At 40.9% G+C, this 25,408-nt stretch overlaps 2 protein-coding genes across 3 annotated transcripts in view; one reads left to right on the top strand and one right to left on the bottom strand.

The window, feature by feature from the left end:
- Positions 1–505: 505 nt before the first annotated feature.
- Positions 506–25,408, top strand: part of ALDH7A1 (aldehyde dehydrogenase 7 family member A1) — a gene marked incomplete at both ends in the record, with an annotated part of 37,439 nt that continues 12,536 nt past the window's right edge. The window contains 9 exons of one of the 2 annotated variants that reach the window (XM_084252126.1): positions 506–664; positions 1,952–2,005; positions 2,566–2,631; positions 9,655–9,735; positions 10,336–10,459; positions 11,578–11,710; positions 13,771–13,815; positions 17,634–17,711; positions 19,472–19,569. In XM_084252126.1, coding sequence (XP_084108252.1) covers positions 557–664; positions 1,952–2,005; positions 2,566–2,631; positions 9,655–9,735; positions 10,336–10,459; positions 11,578–11,710; positions 13,771–13,815; positions 17,634–17,711; positions 19,472–19,569 — 787 coding nt within the window. The remainder of the gene's footprint in view (positions 665–1,951; positions 2,006–2,565; positions 2,632–9,654; positions 9,736–10,335; positions 10,460–11,577; positions 11,711–13,770; positions 13,816–17,633; positions 17,712–19,471; positions 19,570–25,408) is intronic. The other variant, XM_084252125.1, reaches the window with a different exon arrangement.
- LOC311182704 (cytochrome c oxidase subunit NDUFA4-like) lies at positions 6,731–7,365 on the bottom strand (the record flags this gene model as incomplete). Its single annotated transcript, XM_084251728.1, has 1 exon — positions 6,731–7,365. The coding sequence occupies one exon, from the start codon at positions 7,363–7,365 to the stop codon at positions 7,117–7,119; it is 249 nt and encodes an 82-aa protein (XP_084107854.1). The 3' UTR covers positions 6,731–7,116.

Below are 25,408 nucleotides of genomic sequence, written 5' to 3'. Positions count from 1 at the left end.
TCACCCCCCTGCATCTCCGGCCTGCACCCCAGCTCTTGAATGCATAAATGAATAAATTAAAAAAAAATGCCGACTCTCAGATCCCAGCCCAGACCCATTGATTCCGAACGTGCATCTGACAAGACAGCGGGTGATGACATTCTTAGAAGCCCTGTTCGAACCTACTGTACTTACAGTCTATACTTCGCTGAAAAGAATGTCTAGCGTGTGCCGCGATTCCTGGCGTCTTTCACCAGATGGCAGTAGCCCTCTCGACTCCTCCCTGTAGCACCCCCATAGTCCCAGGCGGGGGGTTAAGCTCTGAGCTCCTCCGGAAGACCTGGGGCTGGCTGGGCGGGGCGGGGGGCGTATCCACAGGGCGGGCCGGGCCTGCCCAATAGGCTCTCGCGGGCGGGGGGCGGGGCGCTATTTCTGCAGGGCCACAGGCCGCAGGCGCAGCGCGCGCCTCGGGCTCAGTATGTGGCGAATTCCTCTGCGGCGGGTGTCGCTCCAGCAATTTGTGCACGTTGCAAAGAGGAGCAAGCTCTCCGAACCTAGGAGGTGTCCTGCTTCCACCATGTCCTCTCTACTGATCAGTCAGCCCCAGTATGCTTGGCTAAAGGAGCTGGGGCTCCACGAGGAAAACGAAGGCGTGTATAATGGAAGCTGGGGAGGCCGGGGAGAGGTAATGCGGGGAAATCTCTGCGGCCTCACTGAACTCCCGGGGTCCGGGCGGGCGCTGCCCAACCCCAATCGCTGCCGCTGGAGGCGATTGAAATACGTGGGAAGTTTTGAATCGACACAAAAAAGCTTTCTTAGGGTGACTTAAGGGGCCTTAAAAAATGCTCTTCGATTTTAGGTCCTTGGGTGCTTTAGAGAATGGATGTCCTTTTGGAGCTGCTGGTAGTTAAAACTTCCCATGAGTACTTACTGTATCTTAAGGCAGAGGCCTGCGAGCTGTGTAGAGCATTGCTGCAGGCTTGGCATTGGAAATTATCTTACCTTTGAGCTTGACTGGCTCCTCAGGTGTGCTCTGCGCTACAGGTAATGTTCTGCAGTGTAGTTTTATGTTGTCTTCATTCCTGAAATGTTTTGGAGTTTGCACGCTGGGACTTGCTGCAGTCCTACATCAAGTTTTCTTTGGGTTCCGAGTTTCCTCGAGGACCGAGTTTTCAGTATTTCTCTGTTGTTCACAGCTTAATTACCATGCCTGCAGCCCCAGTTGATGATCAATAAAATCTTTTATAGAATTATGAGGGGAAGGTAATTATTAGCATGCTGGTGTTTTGAGAGCTGCATACAAAAGAAAGCATTTAGAAGAAAATGTTATATAACATTTAGCAAACCTTGTTGAATGCTATATAAGGAACCTGCTTTGTCTACAAGAAATACCTTCTTTTTGGTTATCTGTGACTGGAGGAGATGCATGTGGTTTTAATTGTTCCCCAAGTCTCCTCTCCAAGTCCCCCCCCCACCTTTGCTTAGTTTCGTCTGTTTTTCTTGTGGCATCTGTTCATTGGACTGATGATGGATAAAACCCTTTTCTATTCTTTTTTCTAACTGACCTTTCAACTTTGTGTAAATAACAGGCCTTTCTCACAGGTCTGGCCTTTGCTAGCTCACCTTCTGACTAGAGGTTTGGCTGGGTAAGGGAGCGAAAAGAATAGGTAAAAGTTGTCACTTTGGTCTGTTGTGCATGGAAAAAGTAAAAATAACAGGTTATGGTTTAGTTTTTTTTGTTTACATACTTAATATTAAGATGACAAGAGTGAGTTTTGGAGAGGTTTAGGTAAAAAGTGAAAGACAAGTTCTGTATAGTGATTTATTTATAACAAGTTAATTTAAATGTGTGAGTTTGGATATTGTCTTTCCCTCCCCCCCCCTTCATTTTTCTTTTCCCTGTTTGGTTGGTTTGTTTCAGTTTGGAAAGGATTACATTTTCTGTATATAATGGTCTTTTTTCTGTTTTAAGGTTGTCACGACCTATTGTCCTGCTAACAATGAACCAATAGCAAGAGTTCGCCAGGTAAATGTCTTTAAAATTCAAACTGCCACTGAAAGAACAATACAAAATTACAAAGTCAAAGGTTGAGATGTTTATTTTTCATTTGATGTTTTCGAATGGGAGAGTTTCACTATTTAGGTAGGGGTATGTGCACCCTAGAAAAGGTGAACCCTAAAGAGTACAGGGAAAGGAGGGCCCATTTCAAGTAGTACTTTTGAGTCATTTGGAGATTCCAAGCTCTAAGTCTGGCTTGGAGCCTGAGGTCCTGCATTTCTAATATACCTCAGGTATTGTTCCTAGGTGAGGCCAATAAACTTTGCTTTGAGAAGCAACTTTTGAAAAAAAAAAAAAAAAGGAAGCACAGCTTGGTTTTGACTTACTGCGTTTGTCTTACTGCGTTTGTCTTACTGCGTTCTAGTGAGTTTTTGGAAGCGTAGGGTGTGGATAGCATTCTAAACCAGAAATCTTAAGGTCACCCAGAGATTTTCCTATTCTTTCCCTAAAACAATCTGTGTGTTCTTAGGAGATGATCATTTCTTTTTCCTTTTCTCTTTGTCTCCCCCCCCTAATTCTTAATATAGGCCAGTATGGCAGACTATGAAGAAACTGTAAAGAAAGCAAGGGAAGCGTGGAAAATCTGGGCAGATGTAAGTGTGGCCTTTCATTTTCTATACCACATAAGAGGATTCCATTTCCACTGTAATTGCAGTGATAAAAAGACCTGATGAGCAGGTCATGCCCTATTGCTGAAATGGGAACTCCTTGAGGGTTGTGATGGTCTCCTCTGCTAATGTCCTAGGATTCCTTTTCCATTTTGGCCTTCAGTAAATGAGTAATTTTAAGTGGATTAAAACTGTATTAATGTAGCATAAACATAAATTATGAAATTGTTATTCTCTAATCAAAGTTATTCAAATTCATAATTGAGCAAAGAGAAAGAAATGTGTGTGCTAAAGATACCTGTTCACTCCTTCTGCTTCCTCCCCCTTCCAGATTTATCTAGGGGGGTTGGGGGGGCTAATATCAGTGCAGGTTGACCTTCCTGGTCCAAAGAGCAGTGACATTAGTAGCCACTGGGGTGGCTCTTTCAGAGGGCAGGGACTTGAGTTCCTCCATTTTCTGATGGGGCTGTGAGGCAGGTTCTGCCTCCTAGGTCTCTGTATCTCCTGCTGGGATTATCTGAGCAAGTATAGGAATCGCCTGGAACTGGCCTGAACTACCTCCAGCTGTTACTGCCTAAGGGAGTAACTGGAGGAGGAACAGTCAAGAACAAGAATTGCTTGGGTCTAGATTGCTCCCACCCCAACCCCCATCAGTTTTTGTCTACCACCAAATATTTTAGCCCTGAGGCTGTAGGAATCTCCTGAATGGTTAATCCAGGTCTTCCCCTAGGTAAATGACTTCACCATTTTATGCTTTGTTTTGTGAAAAGAAACCAGGTGATCCTCTCTCCCAGAGTTAACACGAAGGTTAAATATTATCATTAAATAAGTTAATCATTTAACTTAGGCTGCCTGAGGTTTGTAAGAATTATAAAACCCATGCTGGATTGGGATTAATGAGCCAGAAGTTTTCTCTGAATCAGTGATTGCACTGGGGCTTGTTAAGGAGAATCCTGGGTAGGATACAGTTTTGCTGCCAACAAAGAGACCGCCTCTGTGCAAAGCTCAGATATCTTTCCTCTATTCTAATCTTGACGTAAGTTGGGCTCAGGGTTCCATGATATTGAAGTCAAAAATATCCTTGAACTGAAAAACACCAGCTGGTAGAGAACAGTGTTTAATGCAGCACCATTTATTACCTCAAAAGTAACTTTTAAAATTTCATTCTGGGGTCTCCCCTGGTGGCGCAGTGGTTACCCGGCTGCCAGCAAGGGCCCCGCAAAAAACAAACAAATAAATAAATAAATAAATAAATAAATTTAAAAAATTTCATTCTGATCTAAGAGTAATACATAATTCTTAATAAAAATAATGGAGGGGCTTCCCTGGTGGCGCAGGGGGTTACGAAACACAGCACTATGAAGGTATCCACAGCCTCTGCAGCACGCGTTCAATCCCCAGCCAGGGAGGTGACCCACATGGCACAGCAGACCTCTCCTGTGTGACCTACTGCTCCCTATTTCAGTAGATCTGCCTGTTTTGTTCCCCACTCTGTCTCTGGTGAATCCTCTTACTCCCCACACCTCTGACCTGTACCCCAGTTCTTGTGTGCATAAATAAATAAATATTTAAAAAAAAATGATGGATAATATTGTTAGGAGAATTGATGCTTGTGGGTCCAGGTGTATACATGGGTTGAGGAATGACAGCCATCTCACCAAACGTGAGAGCAAGCAAGTATGGATTTATTGAAGCAAGAGGGAAGAGGAAGAGCTCCTGATAGCAGGAGGGGATCCAAGAAAGGTACCCATTTATGCCAGCCCTGTCTATAACCATATATAATGTCAGACTAACTTGTTGCTCAATGTGCCAGACTATCCATTAAGCACCAGGTGGTTGGGAAGTTTTGTGATGTTGTTTATTCCACAGTCATCCTGGGGCCCGATCTTACCCTCTGGTGGAGACTGAATCAGCGAACATTCCAGCAAAAACATCTGTTTGTATTGTTCTAAGTTCGATATTGTCTTCAATCATTGTCCCATGTCTCAGCTTTTCTGTTGTCCCAGTCCTCCCGGTCTCAGTATAATAAATAAGATAATAAAATTTAATTCCTTCATTTCACCTTCAATACAGACTGCTTTTTAGTTATGTTTGGTGCATTTCCCTTCAAATCTTTAGTGTGTTTTTGTTTCATAGTTGTGATTATTATACATGAATGCATAAATGGCATGTGTAAAATTTAATGATCTGTGATCACCTCACATTCCAGGTTTAAGTTATTGCATACTTTCATTTTATTTTTTCTAAAGATTTATTTATTTATGCATTTATGTGAGGTGTATGCCAGAGGTGCAGGGGGTGAGAGGATTCACCAGAGTGGGGAAGCAGAACAGGCAGATGTACTGAAATACACTGTTGAGGGGAGCTGCAGGCAAGACAGAAGAGGTCTGCTGCGCCATGTGGGTAGCTCCCTGGCCATCCAGGGGAATCGAACTCATGCTGCAGTGGCTGGTGATAGCTTGATAGCGCTGTCTTTAACCCTTTGACCCCTGTACGACCAGGGAGGCCCAGTTAATGCATACTTTAAAAAAAAATCATTATTTTCCTGTGTGAGTGTGTTTTAATTAATAGGCTGTTTTTCATAGCAATTTTAGTTTTACAGTAGAGAACGGAGCATTTTCCCCTTTGCTTCTAGGTTCTGTGGCTGGTTTAATAATTGCATTTACATAAGGCAGATAAACAGGACAAAGGCAAAATTTTAATTTTGTGTGTATGGGGGAGGGGCACAAATACAAGAACTAAAAGACAATTATGTATGAGCTAAGGGCCTGAGGCTTCAAAGAGGAGGAAGACAATTCACAGAAAAATGAGAAAGGCAGATGTTTGGTAAATAAACGTTTGCAGGTCTTGCAGGTAAGTTTCTCAGATATAAAGAGTTCTATTTGGTAATAGCTGTCTTCCTAACACTTTCTAAGTGGCCCCCTTTCTAAGTTCTTTTAGGTGGTTTAAGGGATTGTAAAAAGCTTTTCCTATATTGCCTTGGTTGCCATCAGCTCAAAATAATTAATGTGCCAAAATGGGACTGTGTGGGGTGGCTTTAAAGACCAGCAGAAAGTATCAAGTTCCTTTTCCCCCCATCACACTTCAGGTTTCCCCTATTACCAGCTTTCTATGTTAGTGTGGTACATTTGTCACAATTGGTAAGCCAATATAGATGCATTATTAATAACTAAGGTCCAATTTTTATATTAGGATTCATTCGTGGTGTATACTTTTTTAAAAACATTTTTTAACTTGTGAAATTTACATTTTATTTTTGTTTATTTAGTAGAAGAACTGGGGTGTAGGCCAGAGGTATGGGGAGGAGTGGGGAAGAGAGGATTCACCAGAGACAGAGTGGGGAGCAGAAGAGGCAGATTGACTGAAATACACTGCTGAGGGGGAGCAGACAGGAGAGGTCTGCCGCGCCTTTTGTGGGTTTAGCTCCCTGGCCAGAGATGGAACTCAGGCTGTAGTGGTGTTAACCCTGAGACTTAACTCCTCAGCCATCAAGGAGGCCCTTTTATGAAACTTTTGATTAGAAACTTTATATGTATGCATTTCAGGGTAAATGAAGTCATGTGTGAATTCAGTGTCTACCTGATTTGAACCTGTGTTTGCTTGAATCCTGTCTTTGTCTGTATCCTGTGGAGTGGCATCTGACTTTGTGATGTCTCTCTTTAATATTGTGATATCCTTTTTGTCCTTGTTGCTGTATTCATATTAAGGATCTCATTTGCCTGTCCTCTCTTACCCACAATTTCAGCCTCTGCAGCTAACATCATTTCCAACACAGTGGGAATGCTGAATGGAAGTAGGGTGCTTCCCTGGGTGGTGGTAATATCAGCTGGGGATCCCACTTGTTAGAATTTGCATTAAGCCCCTCTGGCGCTTCTGCTTTCTGAGCAGTGACTTAGATGTTGCTAGTCTCAGAAACAAGAACAGATCAGTGCTTGATGCTGTCATGGCCCCTTCTACTTGGCCTTTATCCTTTTGACTGGTCTTGCCTGTGTGAGGGCACACCTTTCCTTCATTTAGTTCATGTGAGGTAAGCCTGGGACTTTTTAAGGGAACATTTTTCTTGGGGGGGGGGGTTGGAGGGGAGGAAGGAAGCAAAGTATAAAAATATGGAAGGAGAATCTATAAAACAAGATGTTTTTATAACTGAAATTAACCACAGAGAACTTGGTTAGGAATACTGAGTCAGCCTGCTTACTTTCATCAACTGGTTTTAGTTCAGAATGCTACTTTATCTGCTCCATAGCCTGTATGTCCTCATTTTTTTCTCCATCTCTGGTGAGGAAGAGCCAGTTTCCTTTTTTTTTTTTTTTTAAGTTTCAGATATATTTATTAATCAGTGTAAACCCCTACAGAATACACCAACACGATTTTGTGCATTTAGAGGGAAGTATTTCCTGGTTAAGTGGAAAATTGTGCGGACGGCTTCTGGAAGACCTTCATTTTAAGCAGCTTTATAGTGAAATATTTTGTTTAGAAGTCTGGACCTTCTTTCTTCAGTTTGCTGTAATCTACATTCACTGAATAGAACTTGTATTGATCATTGGGGCCCAATTTGTTCCAGGGTTCTGGGTTATTCTTTCTGTCCCAACTGACATCTGGATTGAACAAAGCCAGACACATGACATAGAGCGCTGCACCAATACCTCCCGCTCCAATAAATACGAAGACTGGGATCAAGCTAGGGTGCTTCCTGGCCTGACTGAAGATCTGGTGGAGCATGGCTGCAGGAGAGGCCTTGGGCCGGGAAGATGAGAACAAGCCTGTAAGGCCGATCGAAGTCACCGCTCCTAGGCAGTGTGGACGTCCAAAGTCATCCAGGACCTCCTCAGTTTCCTTTTTCTTGAGGACAGGGTACCGTGAACAGCTGGTGGTTTCTCACTGAGTAAAGAAATACTTGCTGTCAACATGGCTATCTTTGTATTAGTTCCTCCAAAGGTTTAGCTAATACTTACCTCAATACTCACAGTTCCCTCCTCATGGCAGTATTTGATGCTCATCCTAACTGTGGCTTTACAGGTGAAGTGTGGAGGAATGAGGATTCGTATTGCCCACTTTGAGAAGGTCTAAAGTTACTGAGACCCTGTCATGCTGGGACTGGTCAAGCTCACACAAGAATTGTGACACTCCTGTTCTCCTATCTCCCCCTTATTAACTTTGTTCCAAACGTAATCCTGGTTGCAACTCTTGTTGCTCGTATTAATCATGTGAGAAGCTAAAAAAATAAGATTCCAGGTGTAAGTCATGTAGGATGAAATCTAATATGACAGTTCCATAACTGAAATAAAGTCAAGGTTGAGAAATGCGTCTGTTGTCAAATACCAAGTCTTGAACATTTAAAATTGCATCATTTTTTAATTTCAATTTTTATAGTTTAGACAGCCATCAAGCTCATCTGGCCTAATGGTCTTCCTGCCTGAATCTTATCTCATTCCAATTCAATTTGTACTCTATAACTAGACTGATCTTTAAAATGCCTTGTGAATTCTTTCCCTACCCCAAACCCCATTTGCAGCACTATGAAGCTATCCACAGCCACTGTAGCATGAGTTTGATCCCTGGCCAGCCAGGGAGGTGACACACATGGGTGCAGCAGACCTCTCCTATCTCTCCTGCTGCTCCCCTTAGCAGTGTATTTCAGTCAGTCTGCCTGTTCTGCTCCCCACTCTGTCTCTGGTGAAACCTCTCCCCACCTTCAACCCCTACACTTCTGGCCTACTCCCCAGCTCTTGTATGCATAAATAAATAAAATAAATCTTTAAAGCAGATATGTAAAACATGCAAATGAAAGTCTTTATAATTCCACCCCCCCCATAAAAGTACCACTGTTAACATCTTGTATATTCCTTCAAATTAAAGCAAAAATTGACTTGCCATATATATTATTTTGCCATTTGCTATTCTGTCTCTTCAAATCTTTCCCCTTCTATCTCTATCTTATTCTATTTAGTGTTAAGTGTTCCATTTTATGACTATTCCATCATTAGCCAACCATGTGCTAATGGACATTTAATTAATTCTTGTTTTTTTTCTCTAGAATAAACAGCACTGCAATGAATATAATTTTGCATACTTTTATATATGTTCAGTTTCCAAAAGTGAAGACTGTACTATCAAAGGATAGGAATGGTTTTAATGTTATTAGAATGCCAAGTTACACTCCAGGAACCATGGGTGTTGAGGGAAGTATCCCAAGACATGGAGAAGAGACTAAAGAGGAACCTTGAGCGCACTCAAGCTGTGATGGCCTTCTCTGTAAGGAAGTGTGTAGGTGACTGGCTATAAACTAGGAGTTGAAGGTTCAATGAAAGGGAATGGGCCTGTTCTCTGAGGTGGTGATGGGGACAAAAAGGATCTTGAATTGACTTGTCTCCTTTGCTTCCATCTTACAACTAAGCCACCATAATCTTTTTTTTTTTAAAGATTTATTTATGCACGCAAGAATTGGGGTACAGGCCGGAGGTGCGGGAGGTGAGAAAGTTCACCAGAGACAGAGTGGGGAACAGAACAGGCAGATTGATGGAAATACACTCCTGAGGGGAGCAGTGGGTGAGTCAGGAGAGGTCTGCTGTGCCATGTGGGTTGCTCCCTGCCTGGGGATCAAACTCATGCTGCAGTGGCTGTGGACAGCTTCATAGCTTATGTGTTAACTCCTTGTGCCACCAGGGCGGCCCAGCCACCGTAATCTTTTGCCTCAGCAGCAATAATATGTTCTTGGTTAGTCTCCCTGCTTCTATGCTTTCTCCTTTCATTTATTTTAAGCTTGTTATTCCCTTCAATTTTCTTTACCCATCAGACAGTATTTTAAGGTGAAGGTTAAGTGGTCTCATTTTGCTCCTTTAAAACATTATAGGCTTCCCACTGCACTGAAGTAAAATTCTTGTGAAAGGTTCTAGCTTTGCCATTCTGCAGATGACCTTTCAGTTATGATATCCTTTTACAGCTCATTTTTCTAATACTGTGTTACAGATACAAGTTTACACTGACTCTGACATTCTTTTTTTTCTTTAGATTCCTGCTCCAAAGCGAGGAGAAGTAGTGAGACAGATCGGTGATGCCTTGAGGGAAAAGATTCAAGTGCTAGGAAGCTTGGTAAAGTATTTTTGCAGTAAATATATAACCCTTTGGTGAATAAGGCTATCATGCATTTCTGTGCCTAAGATTGTGATTTTTAAGAAGAACAACTTACACATTTTAAAAATCTGTAAAAGAAAGAATAACAGGATGGGTAGGAAAAAGTGAAAACAATTTTTAGGTTTAAAAATTCTTTTTTTTAAAGATTCATTTATTTATGCACACAAGAACTGGGGTACAGGCCAGAGGTGTGGAGGGTGAGAACATTCACCAGAGACAGAGTGGGGAGCAGAATGGGAGCTCTGACTGAAATACACTTCTCAGGGCAGCAGTGGGAGAGTCAGGAGAGGTCTGCTGCGCCATGTGGGTAGCTCCCTGGCTGGGGATCAAACTTCTGCTGCAGTGGCTGCGGATAGCTTCATAGGTTGCATCTTAACCCCTTGCGCCACCGGGGAGGCCCTAGGTTTAAAAATTCTTTAGAAAAATATGAACAAACTGAAATTTATTAGTTTCACAAACCATTTTGTCCCCCCCTCCGATTTAGCTCCCCCCATCAACTTAATTGTTTAAAACATGAATTCTGTTGGAAAAATACTACTTGACTTTTTTGTATTTTAGGTGTCTTTGGAGATGGGAAAGATCTTGGTGGAAGGTGTAGGAGAAGTTCAAGAGTATGTGGATATTTGTGATTATGCTGTTGGCTTATCACGGATGATTGGGGGACCCATCTTGCCTTCTGAAAGTAAGCAGTGAAGTCAGCTAAGCTGAGTGTTGTACAGGGTGCTCCAGACAAACAAAAATGCTATGGCTATAAACCATTTGCAAATGAGGAATTGTAAATAGTAAATAATTTTTTTTTTTAAGGTTTATTTTATTTATGCATCCAAGAGCTGGGGTACAGGCCAGAGGTGTGGGGGGTGAGAGGATTCACCAGAGACAGTGGGAAGCAGATCAGGCAGATCTACTGAAATACACTGTTTCGAGGAGCAGTGGTTGAGACAGGAGAGGTCTGCTGCGCATGTGGCTTAGCTCTCTGAGTGGGAATCAAACGCATGCTGCAGTGGCTGCTGATAGCCCCATAGTGCTGAGACTTAACCCCTTGTGCCACCAGGGAGGCCCAAGTAGTGCATAAATATTTAAAAATATCATTAGTCACTTTGAGAAATGCCAGTTAGACCAGGTGAAAGCATCAGATCAAGAAGCTTTCTGATTTTTTTAATTATTATTAAAGGTAAAATTAGGTGTTGGTACTTCCATGGGTGATACAGTTTTTTATGGACTTTTGACAATTTGGAAATAATCCATAGAGCCTTATATTTAGTACTACTTGTAAGAAATAAATAAATAAGTGCCTCCCTGGTAGCACAGGGATTAAAGACACAGCACTATCGCCAGCCACTGAGACATGAGTTCAATCCCTACCCAGGGAGCTGACCCACATGGCACAGCAGACTTCTCCTGTCTCACCCACTGTTCCCCTCAGGAACATGAAGAACTTGGGAGTTCTGAGAGTTAGGACTCCTGTGTTCTGGTCAGGCTCTGCCCTTTGGGATCACATGCCCTAAGGCAGATAGGGCACCTCTGAAGTTTCTTGGTCTCCCATATAGGAGTAGTATGTGTCACTGCCGCAAAGAGTTCCTATGAGGATTAGAGGCACGGTGAATGTTGTGATGGCTTCAAGGGATGTGTCTTAACAGGTTTTGTTGCATGCTAATTAATGTGCTACTATCCTACAGCCATGTAAAGTGATCCCTGTTCTAGGCATCTGGATTTGCCACATGTGCCAATGCACCTTTGTTCTTTTTAAATTGACCTGCAGTAAGTTCACAGTCAACCATGTCCCACACCTTCTGTTTTCAGGACCTGGCCATGCACTCATTGAACAATGGAATCCCGTAGGCCTGGTTGGAATCATCACGGCATTCAACTTCCCTGTGGCCGTGTATGGCTGGAACAATGCCATCGCCATGATCTGTGGGAATGTCTGCCTTTGGTGAGACTAACTCATGTTCTTATCCAGTAGTAACATGATAAAAGTAGCCAGTGCTTCTCAAGCTATTTTAAATGGATAGAAATGTTTTCTATTGCTTTTCTTTCATTTAACATATGAAGTCAAACCTGTTGTAAAATGCTGATTCTTAATTGCTATGTATTTTGCCATTGCTAACATTTTTTTAAAGATTGATTTACTTATGCATATAAGAACTGTATCCCAGTTCTTATGTGGCATCTGGATTTGCCACATGTGCCAATGCACCTTATATGGCAATCCAGATGCCATATAAGAACTGGGATACAGGCCAGAGGTGTGGGGGTTGAGAGGAGTCACCAGAGACAGAGTGGGAAACAGAACAGGCAGACTGAGTAAAATATACTGTTGTGGAGAGCAGCGGGCGAGACAGGAGAGGTCTGCTGCTCTACAGCTCCCTGTGCTGTAGAGGCTGCGGATAGCTTCAGACTGCTGTGCTTAACCTGTTGTGCCACTAGGAAGGCCCAACACTTTTTTTTTTAAGATTTATTTATTTATACATACAAGAGCTGGGGTACAGGCCAGAGGTGCGGTGGGGAGGGGAGGGAGGAGGGGAGGGAGGAGGAGGGGCGTGAGAGGATTTACCAGAGACAGAGTAGGGAACAGAACAGGCAGACTGATTGAAATACACTGCCAAGGGGAGCAGCGGGCAAGACAGGAGAGATCTGCTATGCCATGTGGGCTGCTTCCTGGCTGACTGTGGATCTAACTGGTGCTGCAGAGGCTGAGAATTGCTTCATAGTGCTGTGCTTAACCCCCTGCACTACCAGGGAGGCCCTCAAACCTTTTTTTTTTTTTTGATGCAACCTTGTCCTCCTGGTCCTCCCAGCCGTTCCCAGCACTGATAGGAGACCTATAACTCATTTCTGACACAACCCACGGGGTTAGTCTCCTTGTGGTTGAGGGCTCAATCCTCCTCAAGGATGCTTCATCTTCAGATGGAAGCCACAAGTGTCCCCAGACATCTGCCATTCTGACCAACCCTCTAATCTCAGGGTTGGTCTTTTTGGTGGCCTGTGACCATCCCCCACACTGAAGCTATCTAGGGACCCCAACTGTCACCTTGTTAGATGTTAAATGTCAACATTTATATCACTATAGAAACTCCAACAGATTTTGGGGCCCTGTGTCAGAAACTGGGGTCAAACACCAGATATAGTCTTTCTATATGTTCTGCATTCCTCCAACACAAACTATGCTAACAATAGCAGAAAGAAAAAAGTTGTGAAAAGTCAATATCTTCTTTTTTTTTTTTGTGGGACCCTCGCCCGCAGCCAGGAAATGAACCGGCGCTGCAGAGGCTGCGGGCACCGCTGCGCCACCAGGGGAGGCCTTCATTATCTTCTTTTTAAAGTTTGCCTTTTTTCCCCCCAATAAAAATTTGATGATGAATTCCCAGTGATTTCGGAGGCACTTGACCAATGTTCTCACTGAGGAACTAAATTGGAAATAAATGTATTTTATACATGACAAAATATTTGCTTGTTTTCATCTTTCACATTCAGTGGAAGAAGTCTCCCATTAGTGTTGTACTCATCCTAATGGCTTCTTCCACTGGATGTACTCAGAATGTCGACAAAATTCAGGGCAGAACTGGGAGGATTAATAATGTGGTTCTCTGATGCCAAAGGAGCACAGATTTGCCAGTCTTTTACTCTAGAAAGGCTGCTTGTTTATAGTTTCCTCAGTCTCTCTAGGCCTTCAATCAAACTTCATTTTGACAGATTTCTTTTTGATCTGTTATCCATAATTGGCAGAGGTTAATGTAACAGTTCCTAGATCAGTGCAGCAAGCAGGTTCAGAATTGTTTGGTGCCCTTTTTTATGTTCATCAAAGTGTTATATAGTCTATTAGGTCCCAGAGACACCAAGCTTGAAGAATAGATATCTATTTGTTACGAGACTCAGTTGGCTAATTGTGCAGACCTTTTTTCCACAAAGACTTTTGCTTCTGCTTGATAATAAAATATATTTATGATTTCTACCAAATTAAATTGCTCTTCTTTCTCTTTTTAATCTCTAAAGGAAAGGAGCTCCAACAACTTCTCTCATTAGTGTAGCTGTCACAAAGTAAGTATGTGTGGCTTTGTTTTTGCTTGCTATGGAATAATCTTGGAAAGTGTGATTGAGAGACACTGGATTTTTAAGTTCAATTGAAAGTGTCACTTATCTAAGCATGGAATTTGGATAACCTCTTTCTCTGTGATTGTGCTAACATTTAATATTGTCTTGCAGTTTGCAGAACTATTTCATTTAATTCTTCAGAAATTTGAACTCTTAGAAACATTTTGTCATTTGCACAATTAAAGTATCTACAGCAGAAAGGAAATATCCTTGCAATTTAGGGGCTATGTTTTGTAACTATTCAACTAGTGGTTTTGATTCCACCTAGCTAATACTTTTATTGCTTTTCTCTAATAGACTGTTAGAAAGGATGGTACTGATTCTTCTAACACTCTCTTTGAAATTTGTAAAGTATAGCAGTGGGTGCCTTCCGTGTTGAGTGATGGTGCACCCTGGATGTTCCCTTGGTTGCATGGTTTGTATTCTCTGATGGAAGAATTGTTGACAAAGAGCTTGTGGCGGAGTATCTGGGAAAGAGTGTCCTTAATGTCAGAAGATCACTTAGGAGCACTGACTTAGAAATTGAAGAGTAGGCTGAAAAAGAGTAGTATGTTAGTGTTTCCTTGAAAGGAAGAGGCGCTATTGAGGAAACAGTATCCTATAAGGCAGTGGTGTTCAAATTAAATATTAAATAGAAATAAAAGAATTGAAAATGCATTAAAATGATGAAGGTAGAAGCCAGACCATGATGTAAATGTCTATAATGCTTTATATTTCCATAAACCAATAGTCATAAAAATTAAAAAAAAATTATGAGATTCCTCAGGCAATTAAAAAAAATTATTGAATAAATTTGATATATGTATGATTGTATATGTTTAAAGTGCACAGTGTTACTTTGTTACATTTATATAGTATATGACACTGCTGTGATATTTGTCACATATATTTATAGCATAATATTATTGTTTATATTCACTGTAACTGTGTTAGATCTCTATGACTTATTATTCATTGCAAGTTTGTCTCTTAAACATCAGTCTTATCCCACCCTCCCCCCGAGCCTCTCATAAGCCACGGCTTTACTGTTCTTTGGAGGTTTGACTTTTTTAGATAACACATATAAATGTGACTGTCTTTCTTTGTCTGACTTAACTCATTTAGCATAAAATGCTCAAGGTCCGTCTATGTTGTTGCGAAGGGAAGGCTATCATTTTTCAAGTCTGAATACTAGTCCAGTGTGTACAGTCATACATTGCTTTTAACAATATTTGTCAGCAATGGACCCAATACAAAATGGTGGTCCCGATAGAGCATCCCATACAATCTATGTGTGTAGTGGACTGTGCCATCTAGGTTTATATAATTAAACTTGATGATTGCAAAGTGATGAAATTGTCTAAGGATGCATTTCTTAGAATGTACCCCTGTTATTAAGTGACACACAGTTTTCTGAGTTTCCTGGTAGCTTGTTGAATTTCTTCATAACAGCTATTTTGAATTCATCAGTTAGATTTCAATATTCTGTCTTTGGGTTCAGTTGCAGAAAAGGTGTCATTTTCTTTTTGTGATACAATGTTACCATGGTTTCTCAGTGTTTGATGAAGTGTGTCACATTTGAAGAAGTGAGTACCTTATTTAAGTAGGCTTTGTTTATTTTGAATTTCTAAAAGTTAAACAGGTTGGTCATTAGAACCCTTTTTAAAAAAAAAAGATTTATTTATTTATGCATACAAGAGCTGGGACACAGGCCAGAAATGCGGGGGTGGTGAGAGGCTTCACCATAGACAGAGCGGGGAACAGAACAGGCAGACTGACTGAAATACACTGCCGAGGGGAGCAGTGGGTGAGACAGGAGAGGTTTGCAGTGCCATGAGGCTTGCTCCCTGTCTGGCCTTGCTACAGAGGCTGCAGATTGCTTCATAGTGCGGTGCTTAACCCCTGGCGCCACCAGGGAGGCCCCCATTAGAACCCTTTTTTGTTTTTCCAGAAGGTGGTGCTATAGCATAGTGTTTTGTTTTGTTTTGTTTTCTTTACATCACTGACAGCACAAAAGTTGGGAGTACTCACTTTATAAAAACAAAATGATTTTGCAACAGGGTAGGGGGAGGTGTGTGCATTTGGAGCATTGAGCATGTCCATGGTCTGGGAGGGGGAACCTCATGTGGAGAGCCCCAGAGGCCTTTGGGCTTACCTCTTGCTCAAACCCTGGTACAGACATCAAGTAATGAATTCCTTCAGTTCTCTTTATCTGTCTTCACTTTTCATTACCTCCCTCCCGTCAGGGAAGTCACTCTTTGGAAATCTAAGTGTTGCCGAAGAGCAGCTAGACACTCCAACTGCAGTCCCTGTTCCTGGGCACACCTTTACTCACCTCTTTGATTTTCTGTTTTCTGCTGGTGAGGTCGCAGTGGATGCTGTCAGGTGCCCCCTCCTTCCCTTGGCTCTGTATTCTTCGAGGTCCAGCCCATCCTCAGATGGATGGATCTCTCAGATATCCTTGTGTATTTTACAGAGGCACTTTTGTCTGATGTGTCCAATTAGTTGTCAGTTGAAGGAGGGAGGAAAGAGCAGTGACTCACACTGCCAAGGTGCTGACATCGCTCACTGGAATCAGATGATTTTTTAAAAATATATATAAACTTTAAAGTGAAGAAAAAGTTACTGGACTGTATTTCTTATTTTCACTATCAGCACAGGTTGTAGGAGACTGATTAAGAAAAAGCTTTTCTTGTAATGCTTTAGGAGGACATTGATCCTAAGAGGTTTGGTGTGAAGACAGATGACCTTAGACCTGAGATTTTCTAGTTGTCTTTTTTTTTTTTTTTAAGATTTATTTATTTATGCATACAAGAACAACAGGGTTACAGGGCAGAGGTGTCGGGGGTGAGAGGATTCACCAGAGACAGAGTGGGGAACAGAACAGGCAGACTGACTGAAATACACTGCTAAGGGGAGCAGAGGTCGAGTCAGGAGAGGTCTGCTGCACCATGTGGGCTGCTCCTGGCCTGGGATCGAACTTGTGCTGCAGTGGCTGCGGGTAGCTTCATAGGTTGTGTCTTAACCCCTTGTGCCACCAGGGAGGCCCACATTCTCTAGTCTTCTGAAGGCAGATCTTGCCCCATCTCTTCAGTGTCCACTCTGGGTTTTGGGGACCTCTTTCCATTTCCTCTTTTATCCCTTCTAACTGGCTCTGCTTAGCACAAATGTGTTGAAATCTCCTTTTCTCACCTCATTTTCTTAATCTTTGTAGGCTTAATCCCTTCTTTTTTTTTTTTTTAAATAGAGGCATGTTTCTATTTATTTATTTATTTATTTATTTTGTTTTGTTTGTTTGTTTATGCATGGACTGGGTACAGTCAGAAGTGCGGGAGGGTGAGAGAATTCACCAGAGCCAGAGCAGGGAGCAGAGCAGGCAGAAGGACCGAAGTACACTGCTGAGGGGAGCAGTGGGAGGCAGGAGAGGTCTGCGCACCATGTGGGACCCTCCGGAGCAGCCGGGGATCAAACCGGCGCTGCAGAGGCTGCGGGCAGCTTTGCAACCCAGCGCTCAACCGCTGCGCCACCGGAGAGGCCCTTAATCCCTTCTTATTTATCTCTTTATCTTTTTAGTGGATTTATAGTAGGAGATCACAAAAAAAAACACAGAAAACCGGTGATCAGTATTATCTTCAACCAGATATGTCTAAAATTTGGCAGAAAACACTTGAAAACAGTGATCATTTGAACTAACCGTTAGGTCATTGGAATTTATTACAAGTTTTCTCCCAAATCCTCAGGTATTAAATTGCTCCCTTACTTAATAATTGCTCTTTCCTTTCCAGGATAATTGCCAAGGTTCTGGAGGACAACAGACTGCCTGGTGCGATCTGTTCTTTGACTTGTGGTGGGGCAGATATTGGGTACGTTCATATGTTAAGGGTATCTTTCTGTTGAAGGACTCCTGGTTGATTCACTAGAATCATACTCACTAGAATAACTAAAATCAGTTCATACAGATAAGAGAATGGTTCTTTGGAATCGTTGTGGACCTTCTTGGTTTTTCACTTTATTAATGTGTAGTCTCTGTTAAAGCATACCATTTTTTTCTTTTTAATTGCCCAGAGCTACTATTTGTAAAGGGTTTGTATCTTAAAATGACAGACTTTCTTAATGGAGAACAGTACATGGTTCCCTGACTCTTGATTTGCCAGGTGCCTATTAACAAAGCAAAGCTCTGGGGTAGTAATCTGGTATCTAGCTCCCTCCTGAAAACCTAGCTTAGAGTTTGGGTTCTTCAGCTTACCAAAAGAGGGAACCCTAGGAATGTAGCCTCTCTCTTTTATCTTTTTTACTACTCTTTTATTGAAAGTCACCATATAATTTACATACCATAAAATGTTTCATTTTAAAATGTACAACTCAATGATTTTAGAACATCCACAATGTTGTGGAAATGTTAATCTAAAACATTTTCTTGTTCCCAAAAGGGAACCTGTACCCATTAGCAGTCCCTTCTAATTCCTCCCTTCCCCCTGGGAATCACTAGCCTGATTTCTGTCTCTATAGATTTGTCTATTTGGGACATTTCATATAAATGGAATTACACAATGTTTGGCCTTGTGCATCTGGCTTTGTTCTTGTGTGTGATGTAGCATAATGGTACAGCCTTTCTTAAAATTGGAAATGATTGTCATTGCTCTGAACCATAATGAGAGCTTGATGTGGCTTAGTCTTTGATAGGGTGAGGTTTCAAAGGAATCTAGCCTTAAAACCCATACTGTTGTGGTTAAAATATTAATCTTCTTGCAACACTTTCTTCTAGTACTCTACTTATTGGGCAGTCTCACGATGAAGCATCAAGTTACTCCTTTTTTCATATAAATGAGGAAATATTACAAAATACAACTCCCACAGAGAGAGTACATAGTAAAGTATTATCCATTTGTCATTACAACTTGAATATTCTATTCTTTGACCCACTGTATTCTTGCACTTTGGGCCTTCAATGTTGGTCTGGAAATAGCTCAGGTAGGCAGAATAGCATATAAGGGTGCACTGCATTAAGCAATATCTACCTTTAGCATCAGTGTTCATGTTTGCTGGGCTGCACCTACAGAACCCTACCAGAGTGATTTCATTAGACTGTTCCAGCTGTAACATTAGACAGTGCCGTTTGGCCCTCATCCAGTACTTTGAAATACTGACCTATGAACAAAGGACTTCAAATCAATAATGTCTGATCTACATTCTGTAGAAGCAACTGGAAATCCTAGCACAGTCTTTTATAAGTACGTTTCTACGAGTAGTACTTAGGATGTTGTCATTTTTTAAAGGAATTAGTAGTTTTAGGAGTGTGCAAAAATAACTGGGATACTCATCAAGGAAATACTAAGGTCCTATTATCTACTCATCCCCTTCAGTATATGAAAGATTTTCTTCTTTAACAATGTCAGTTCATACAATAGGTTAACTTTAAAACCTATTCTGCTGCATGGGTCTACTCCTGAAAAGTCAACTTCAATTTTTGAAGACCTTCCCGTGTACTCCTAGGATAGGCTTCCTGTAGCTTTGATCTTGCCTTTTCTGACAAGGACTTGGGTCAGGTTTTCTGGCAGGGAAGCATTGGGTGGTGCCATTGCTGGATTTCTCTGCTTGGGTGATGGTGTCTGTTTCCCTGCAGCAAAACAATGGCCAAAGATGAGCGGGTGAACCTGCTGTCATTCACTGGGAGCACTCATGTGGGAAAAGAGGTGGCCCTTATGGTGCAGGAGAGGTTTGGTAAGTGTTGGCTTTCTTTTCTTTCTTTAAAGATTTATTTTTATTTATTTATGCATACAAGAACTGGGGTGTATGCCAGAGGTGCTAGAGTGGGGATGGTGAGAGAATTCATCAGAGACAGAGTGGGGAGCAGAACAAGCGGATCCACTGAAGTACACTGCTGAGGGGAGTGGAGAGCGAGACAGGAGAGGTCTGCTGCGCCATGTGGGTCAGCTCCCTGGCTGGGCATCAAAATCTTGCTGCAGTGGCTGGTTGATGGTGATAGGTTGATGGTGATGAGTCTTAACCCCTTGCACCACCAGAGAGTCCCTGGTAAGTGTTGGCTTTCTAGTAAGGATTTTAATTCTCTCAGAGGTGTTAATGCAAAATCTAAAAAGTGGTTTTTTTCTGCCTTGACTTTCTGGGACAGCAGCTATTGTTTATTTGAATATCCAAGTGAAAGAAAAGGATATCGTTAATAGTGGATTAATGTTAGGAAGATAGAAAAGTAAGTAAAAATAGCTTAACTTGAAAAAGGATGTCATTTTCCCCCTAAATGACTATAGTGGAATCATAGCAAATATATTTATCAATGTCTGTTAAACCTATTTGATAAATAAGCAGAAGAGAACTCAGGTTCTGAGTACTGGAGTGAATGTGGAATAGAAGACTTGAATCTGTTTCTTTTCTCATTATTATTATTATTATTATTATTAATATATATCATTAAGAAGGTTTATGTTGACATAGCTTTGTTCTATTTTACAACTTGTTAAAGAGATTTTCAAGGACAATAGTGACTATCAATTTTTGACTATTATGTCAAAGAGTTATTAACTATGGAACTCTTAGAAGAAAAACAATAATAAATTGTAATTTTGGATTAGGCAGTCTTTTCTTAGATAATGGCCTCTAGAGCATGAGCAACCTAAGAAAATACAAATGAATTGCATTTTATCAAAATTAGAAAACTTTTTACAGGGCTGAGTTTTCTAGCTTCTGTGGAAAAGAGTTTGGAGAGTTCTAAACTTTAACCACAGCATAAAGTGACTCTTGGCTAATTAATCTGCCAGCAATTTTGCAATTGGCTTTAAAAAAAAAAAGTTTACAAAAAGTATTTAAAGTTAATGCATGAGGGCCTCCCCGGTGGCGCAGCGGTTGAGTGCTGGGTTGCGAAGCTGCCCACAGCCTCTGCGGCGCCGGTTCGATCCTCAGCTGCTCCCCGGCCACCGGAGGAGGGTCCCACATGGCGCGCAGACCTCTCCTGCCGCCCGCTGCTCCCCTCAGCAGTGTACTTCAGTCCTTCTGCCTGCTCTGCTCCCTGCTCTGGCTCTGGTGAATTCTCTCACCCTCCCGCGCTTCTGACTGTACCCAGTGCATGTATAAACAAAAAAACAAACAAACAAATAAATAAATAAAACATGCCTCTATTAAAAAAAAAATAAAAATAAAGTTAATGCATGAGGTCAGCAAAGAGGTAGAATATAAAGTCAATACATAAAAATCAATTGAGAAAACAGTTCCATTTATTTGGGAATCAAAATGAATGAAATACTTAGGAATTAATTTATCAAAATAAGTGTAAATCTTTCACACAGTAAAATCTTTCATCACTGAGAAAAACTTAAAAATGCCTACATAAATATAAAGATATCCCACTTTCACTTTTTGGAAAACCTAAAGTCATTATCAATACTCCACAATTGAATGCAATCCCTTTCAAAATATCAGCAGGCTTTTTGGGTAGAAATTTATGAGCTGATCCTAAAACTTACACAGAAATGCAAAGAACCTTGAATAGCCAAATTTTTTGTGAAAAATAGCAAAGTCAAAGGTTTCATATTTTCTAATAAAATGACAGTAATCAGGAGTATAGATAACAGCATAAAGGTATCAATAAAATAGAATTAAGAGTCTAGAAATAAACCCTTACATTTCTGTCAGTTGACAAAGTTTTTTGACAAGGATGTCAAGACATTTCAATGGGTCAAGAATTATCATTTCCACAAATGGTCTGGGACAACTAAATATTCACATATATATGTATGAACTGAGACCTATGTCATCCTACATGCAAAAACTAGTTCAAAATATATAAAAGACCCAAATTTAAGAGCTTTAACTATAAAACTCTAAGAAGAAAACAGGAATAAATTGTGACTCCATTAGGTAGTTGTTTCTTAGATAATGGCCCCTAAAGCACAAGCAACTGAAGAAAATACAAATGAAGTACATTTTATCAAAATTAAAAACTTTTACAGGGGCTGACTATTTCAGCTTCTGTGGAAGAGTTTGGAGACTTCTCAGACTATTACAAATAGACTACCATATAATCCAGCACTTCTACTCCTAGGTATCTGAAGAATACAAAAACACTAATTCAAAAGAATATGAGCACTGCTGTGCTCATTGCTGTATTTATAATAGCCAAGCTTAGAAACAACCTTAAATCATATACAGTGTTGTAAACTAACATCTCAATAACAATACAATTTTATAAAAGTATAAACTTGTGTTTTAAAGGATACCATCAAAAAAGTGAAAAGAATAACCTACAGAATGGCAGAAGATATTTACAAACCCTATATCTGATGAGGGAATTAGATCTACAATATGTACCAATCCTTGAAATTCAACAGTATAGTAGACAATCCATTTAAAAAGTGGGCAAAAGATTTGAATAGGTATTTCTTCAAGAAAGGTGTACAGATGTCAAATAAGCATGTGAAAAGATGCTCAAGATCATTAATCATTCTTTTCCACCAGCAGATTTCAACTTCTCATCCTTCTCCTCTCCCCTTATTCACAGAGTAGTTTGTTCTCTATATAGTACCATTAGTAGGATTGTAGTTTATTATATTGTATATGGTTATAGCAGTAAATCTGCCGAGCTTGAGTGATGGGTGCTTCTCTTAGAGGGAGTTTGTGGTTAGGAATGTAGTTAGGGAACACAGAGAGAAATGCAAGGGTTGGAAAGTATAGGTCCTTTCTTCTACCACAAAGCACTTAAAACTAGACAGAAAGAGCCAATGTTATGTGTAGAGTCCTTCTAAGTTAGGAGAGATTTCATGGTGACCTGTGGATCATAGCATTTTGCCTACTTGATACTTTTTGCTTAAAAAATAATATTAAGTCCTCCCTGGTGGCGCAAGGGGTTGAGCATAGCACTATGAAGCAATCCACAGCAATTGCAGCACAAGTTCGATCCCTGCTGGCCAGGGAGCTACCCACATGGCACAGAAGATGTCTCCTGTCTCACTGGCTGATCCCCTCAGGAATGTATTTCAGTCATTCTGCCTCTTCTGTTCCCCACTCTGGTGAATCATCTCACCCCCCCCACACCTCTGGCCTGTACCCCAGTTCTTGTATGCATAAATAAATAAAATCTTTAAAAGTAATAATAATAATAATATTTATTGTAGCACTATTTACAATGGCCAAGATATGAAAACGACCTAAATGTCCCCCAAAAGATGAGTAGATTCAAAAGATGTGGTATACATACACAATGGAATGTTACTCAGCAATTAAAAAAGACAAACTCATGCCATTTATGGCAACATGGTTGGAACTGAAAGGGATTTTGCTAAGTGAAATAAGTCAGAAGGATAAAGATAAATATGAGATGGTTTTGCGTACATGTGGAATACAGAGAAACCAAACAAAGCATCAGGAAACACATCAAACTTGCAAACTGGCAGGAGGGGCATGTATGGGACAGGCATCAAAATGGGAGGGAAAAGCACAAGAAACTGTGGTGATGGGAGAATTGTAGCAACTACACCTGAGGGGAGAAGTCAAAATACTGTCCATAAATTAACAACATAAGAAAATAAATATTTTTTAAAAAAGATTTTAACAGTAAAAAATAATTTTGTACAATGAGCACATAAAGATTTTTAAATGGGATTATATATGCACACACCAAAATTTGCCATTTTAACAACTTTTATTTATTTTTTATTTTTTTAAATAATAAATTTTATTTTTATATTCCCCATACAATTGCTACCCCCCCATTCTGACCCCAATCCCTCCCCTCCCGCCCCCCCACCCGCCAAAAAGTGTCTCTGGTTCATAGTTTTTTGTTGATTTTGATTTTCACTTTCTTATAGTTATTCATTTTCCTGGTCCCTTATTTAAGTTTTCTAGATTCCTGCTATGAGTGAGACCATCCGGTATTTTTCTTTTTCTTTCTGGCTTATTTCGCTGAGCATGATCCCTTCCAGCACCATCCATGTTTTTAACAACTTTTAAATGTAAAGTTCTGTGGAATTAAGTACACTTTTATTGTGTGTAACCATCAATAACATCCATCTCCAGGGCTTTTTTGTCTTTCCAGCTGAAACACTGTATCCATTAGAAACTAACTCCCCATTTCTGCCTTCCCTTAGCTGTTGGCAACCCCTTTCTAATTTATGTCTGAATTTGAGTAGTCTAGGAATTTCATGTAACTAGACCCACACAATATCTGTCTTTTCCTGACTGGTTTATTTCACTTAGCATGTCTTCAAAGTTTGTCCATGTTCTAGCTCCTGCATTGCTGGTGGGAGTGCAAACTGGAAAGCTGTCTGGAGGTTCCTCAGTCTACTAAAAATGGAGCTGCCATACGACCCGGCTGTTCCACTACTGGGGATCTACCCAAAGGACACAAAAGCATTGATTCAAAAGAACACCTGTACACATATGTTTATTGCAGCACTATTTACAATAGGTAAAACCAGGAAACAACCCAAATGCCCAAAAATAGATGACTGGATCAAGAAGATGTGGTACATATACTCCATGGGATATTACTCAGCAATCAAGAAAGATAAATTCATGCCATTCACAGCAAAGTGGATGGAGCTAGAAGGAATTATGCTCAGTGAAATAAGCCAGAAGAAAAAAGAAAAATGTCGGATGGTTTCACTTATAATGTTAGGGGGAAATGATGTCCTGAGCTAATCCCATACAGGCTTTGTGGACCCCACCCCCGCTCCAGACCAAAGCCATCAAGACATTGGGAAAGACAAATCCTGTCACCACCAAAGGGAGGGTGGCTGGGACCTGAGGGTGGAGTTAAGCAGCCAGGTTTGGTATAAAAACCAGACACTTGGGCCTTGGGGTCGCTCACTCGCTCTCTCGCCTCCTGGCTGGCGGCCAGCTCTCAGAGTGCCATTTGGGATTCCAGATCGGCAGATCAGGTAGGACGCATTTAAAACTTTGTCTCCCACTTTTCTCCCTGAGTTGTACATTTCCTCATTTGCCCTTCCCTTGTAAATAAACCTTTTATTAACCTTTTGTGTGCCTGCAGTAGAGTATAAATAAGTCCCTTTAAGCGCGCTGGTGAGGACCCACAGTCAGGCACCCCGTTTTGTATCGGGACTGCCCTGTAACAATAACAGGAATATAGGGGAACCAAATAAGACATCATAGTAAAAAAAATAATAACAGTATAAAACACAACAAAGCAAAACAGACAATTCTAAATCAGAGACATACTGCAGGGGAGGAGGAGGGAGAGGGATCAGAGAGAGGGAGGGAGAACAGGAGACTGTGGTGATGGTGCACAGGTGCCTTGGGGAAGGAAATTTTATGGGGACTCAACCTGAGGGGGTGGGGGGAAGCAAATATTGTTAAAAAAAATTAAAATTAAAAAAAAAAGTAAATTAAAAAAATTAAAAATAAAAAAACCCACCACAACAAAGTTTGTCCATGTTCTAGCATATCAAGAGTCTCCTTCCTTTTCAAGGTTGAATAGCATTGCTTTGTAGTATATACTGCATTTCATTCATCTATTCACCTGTGATAATGCTACTCTTAACGTGAGTATATAAGTATCTGTTCAATTCCCTCTTTATACTTTTGATTGTGTACC

Source organism: Talpa europaea, assembly GCF_964194135.1.
Source record: "Talpa europaea genome assembly, chromosome: 13".
NCBI lineage: Eukaryota > Metazoa > Chordata > Mammalia > Eulipotyphla > Talpidae > Talpa > Talpa europaea.
This window is presented reverse-complemented; position numbering and strand designations above follow the sequence as displayed.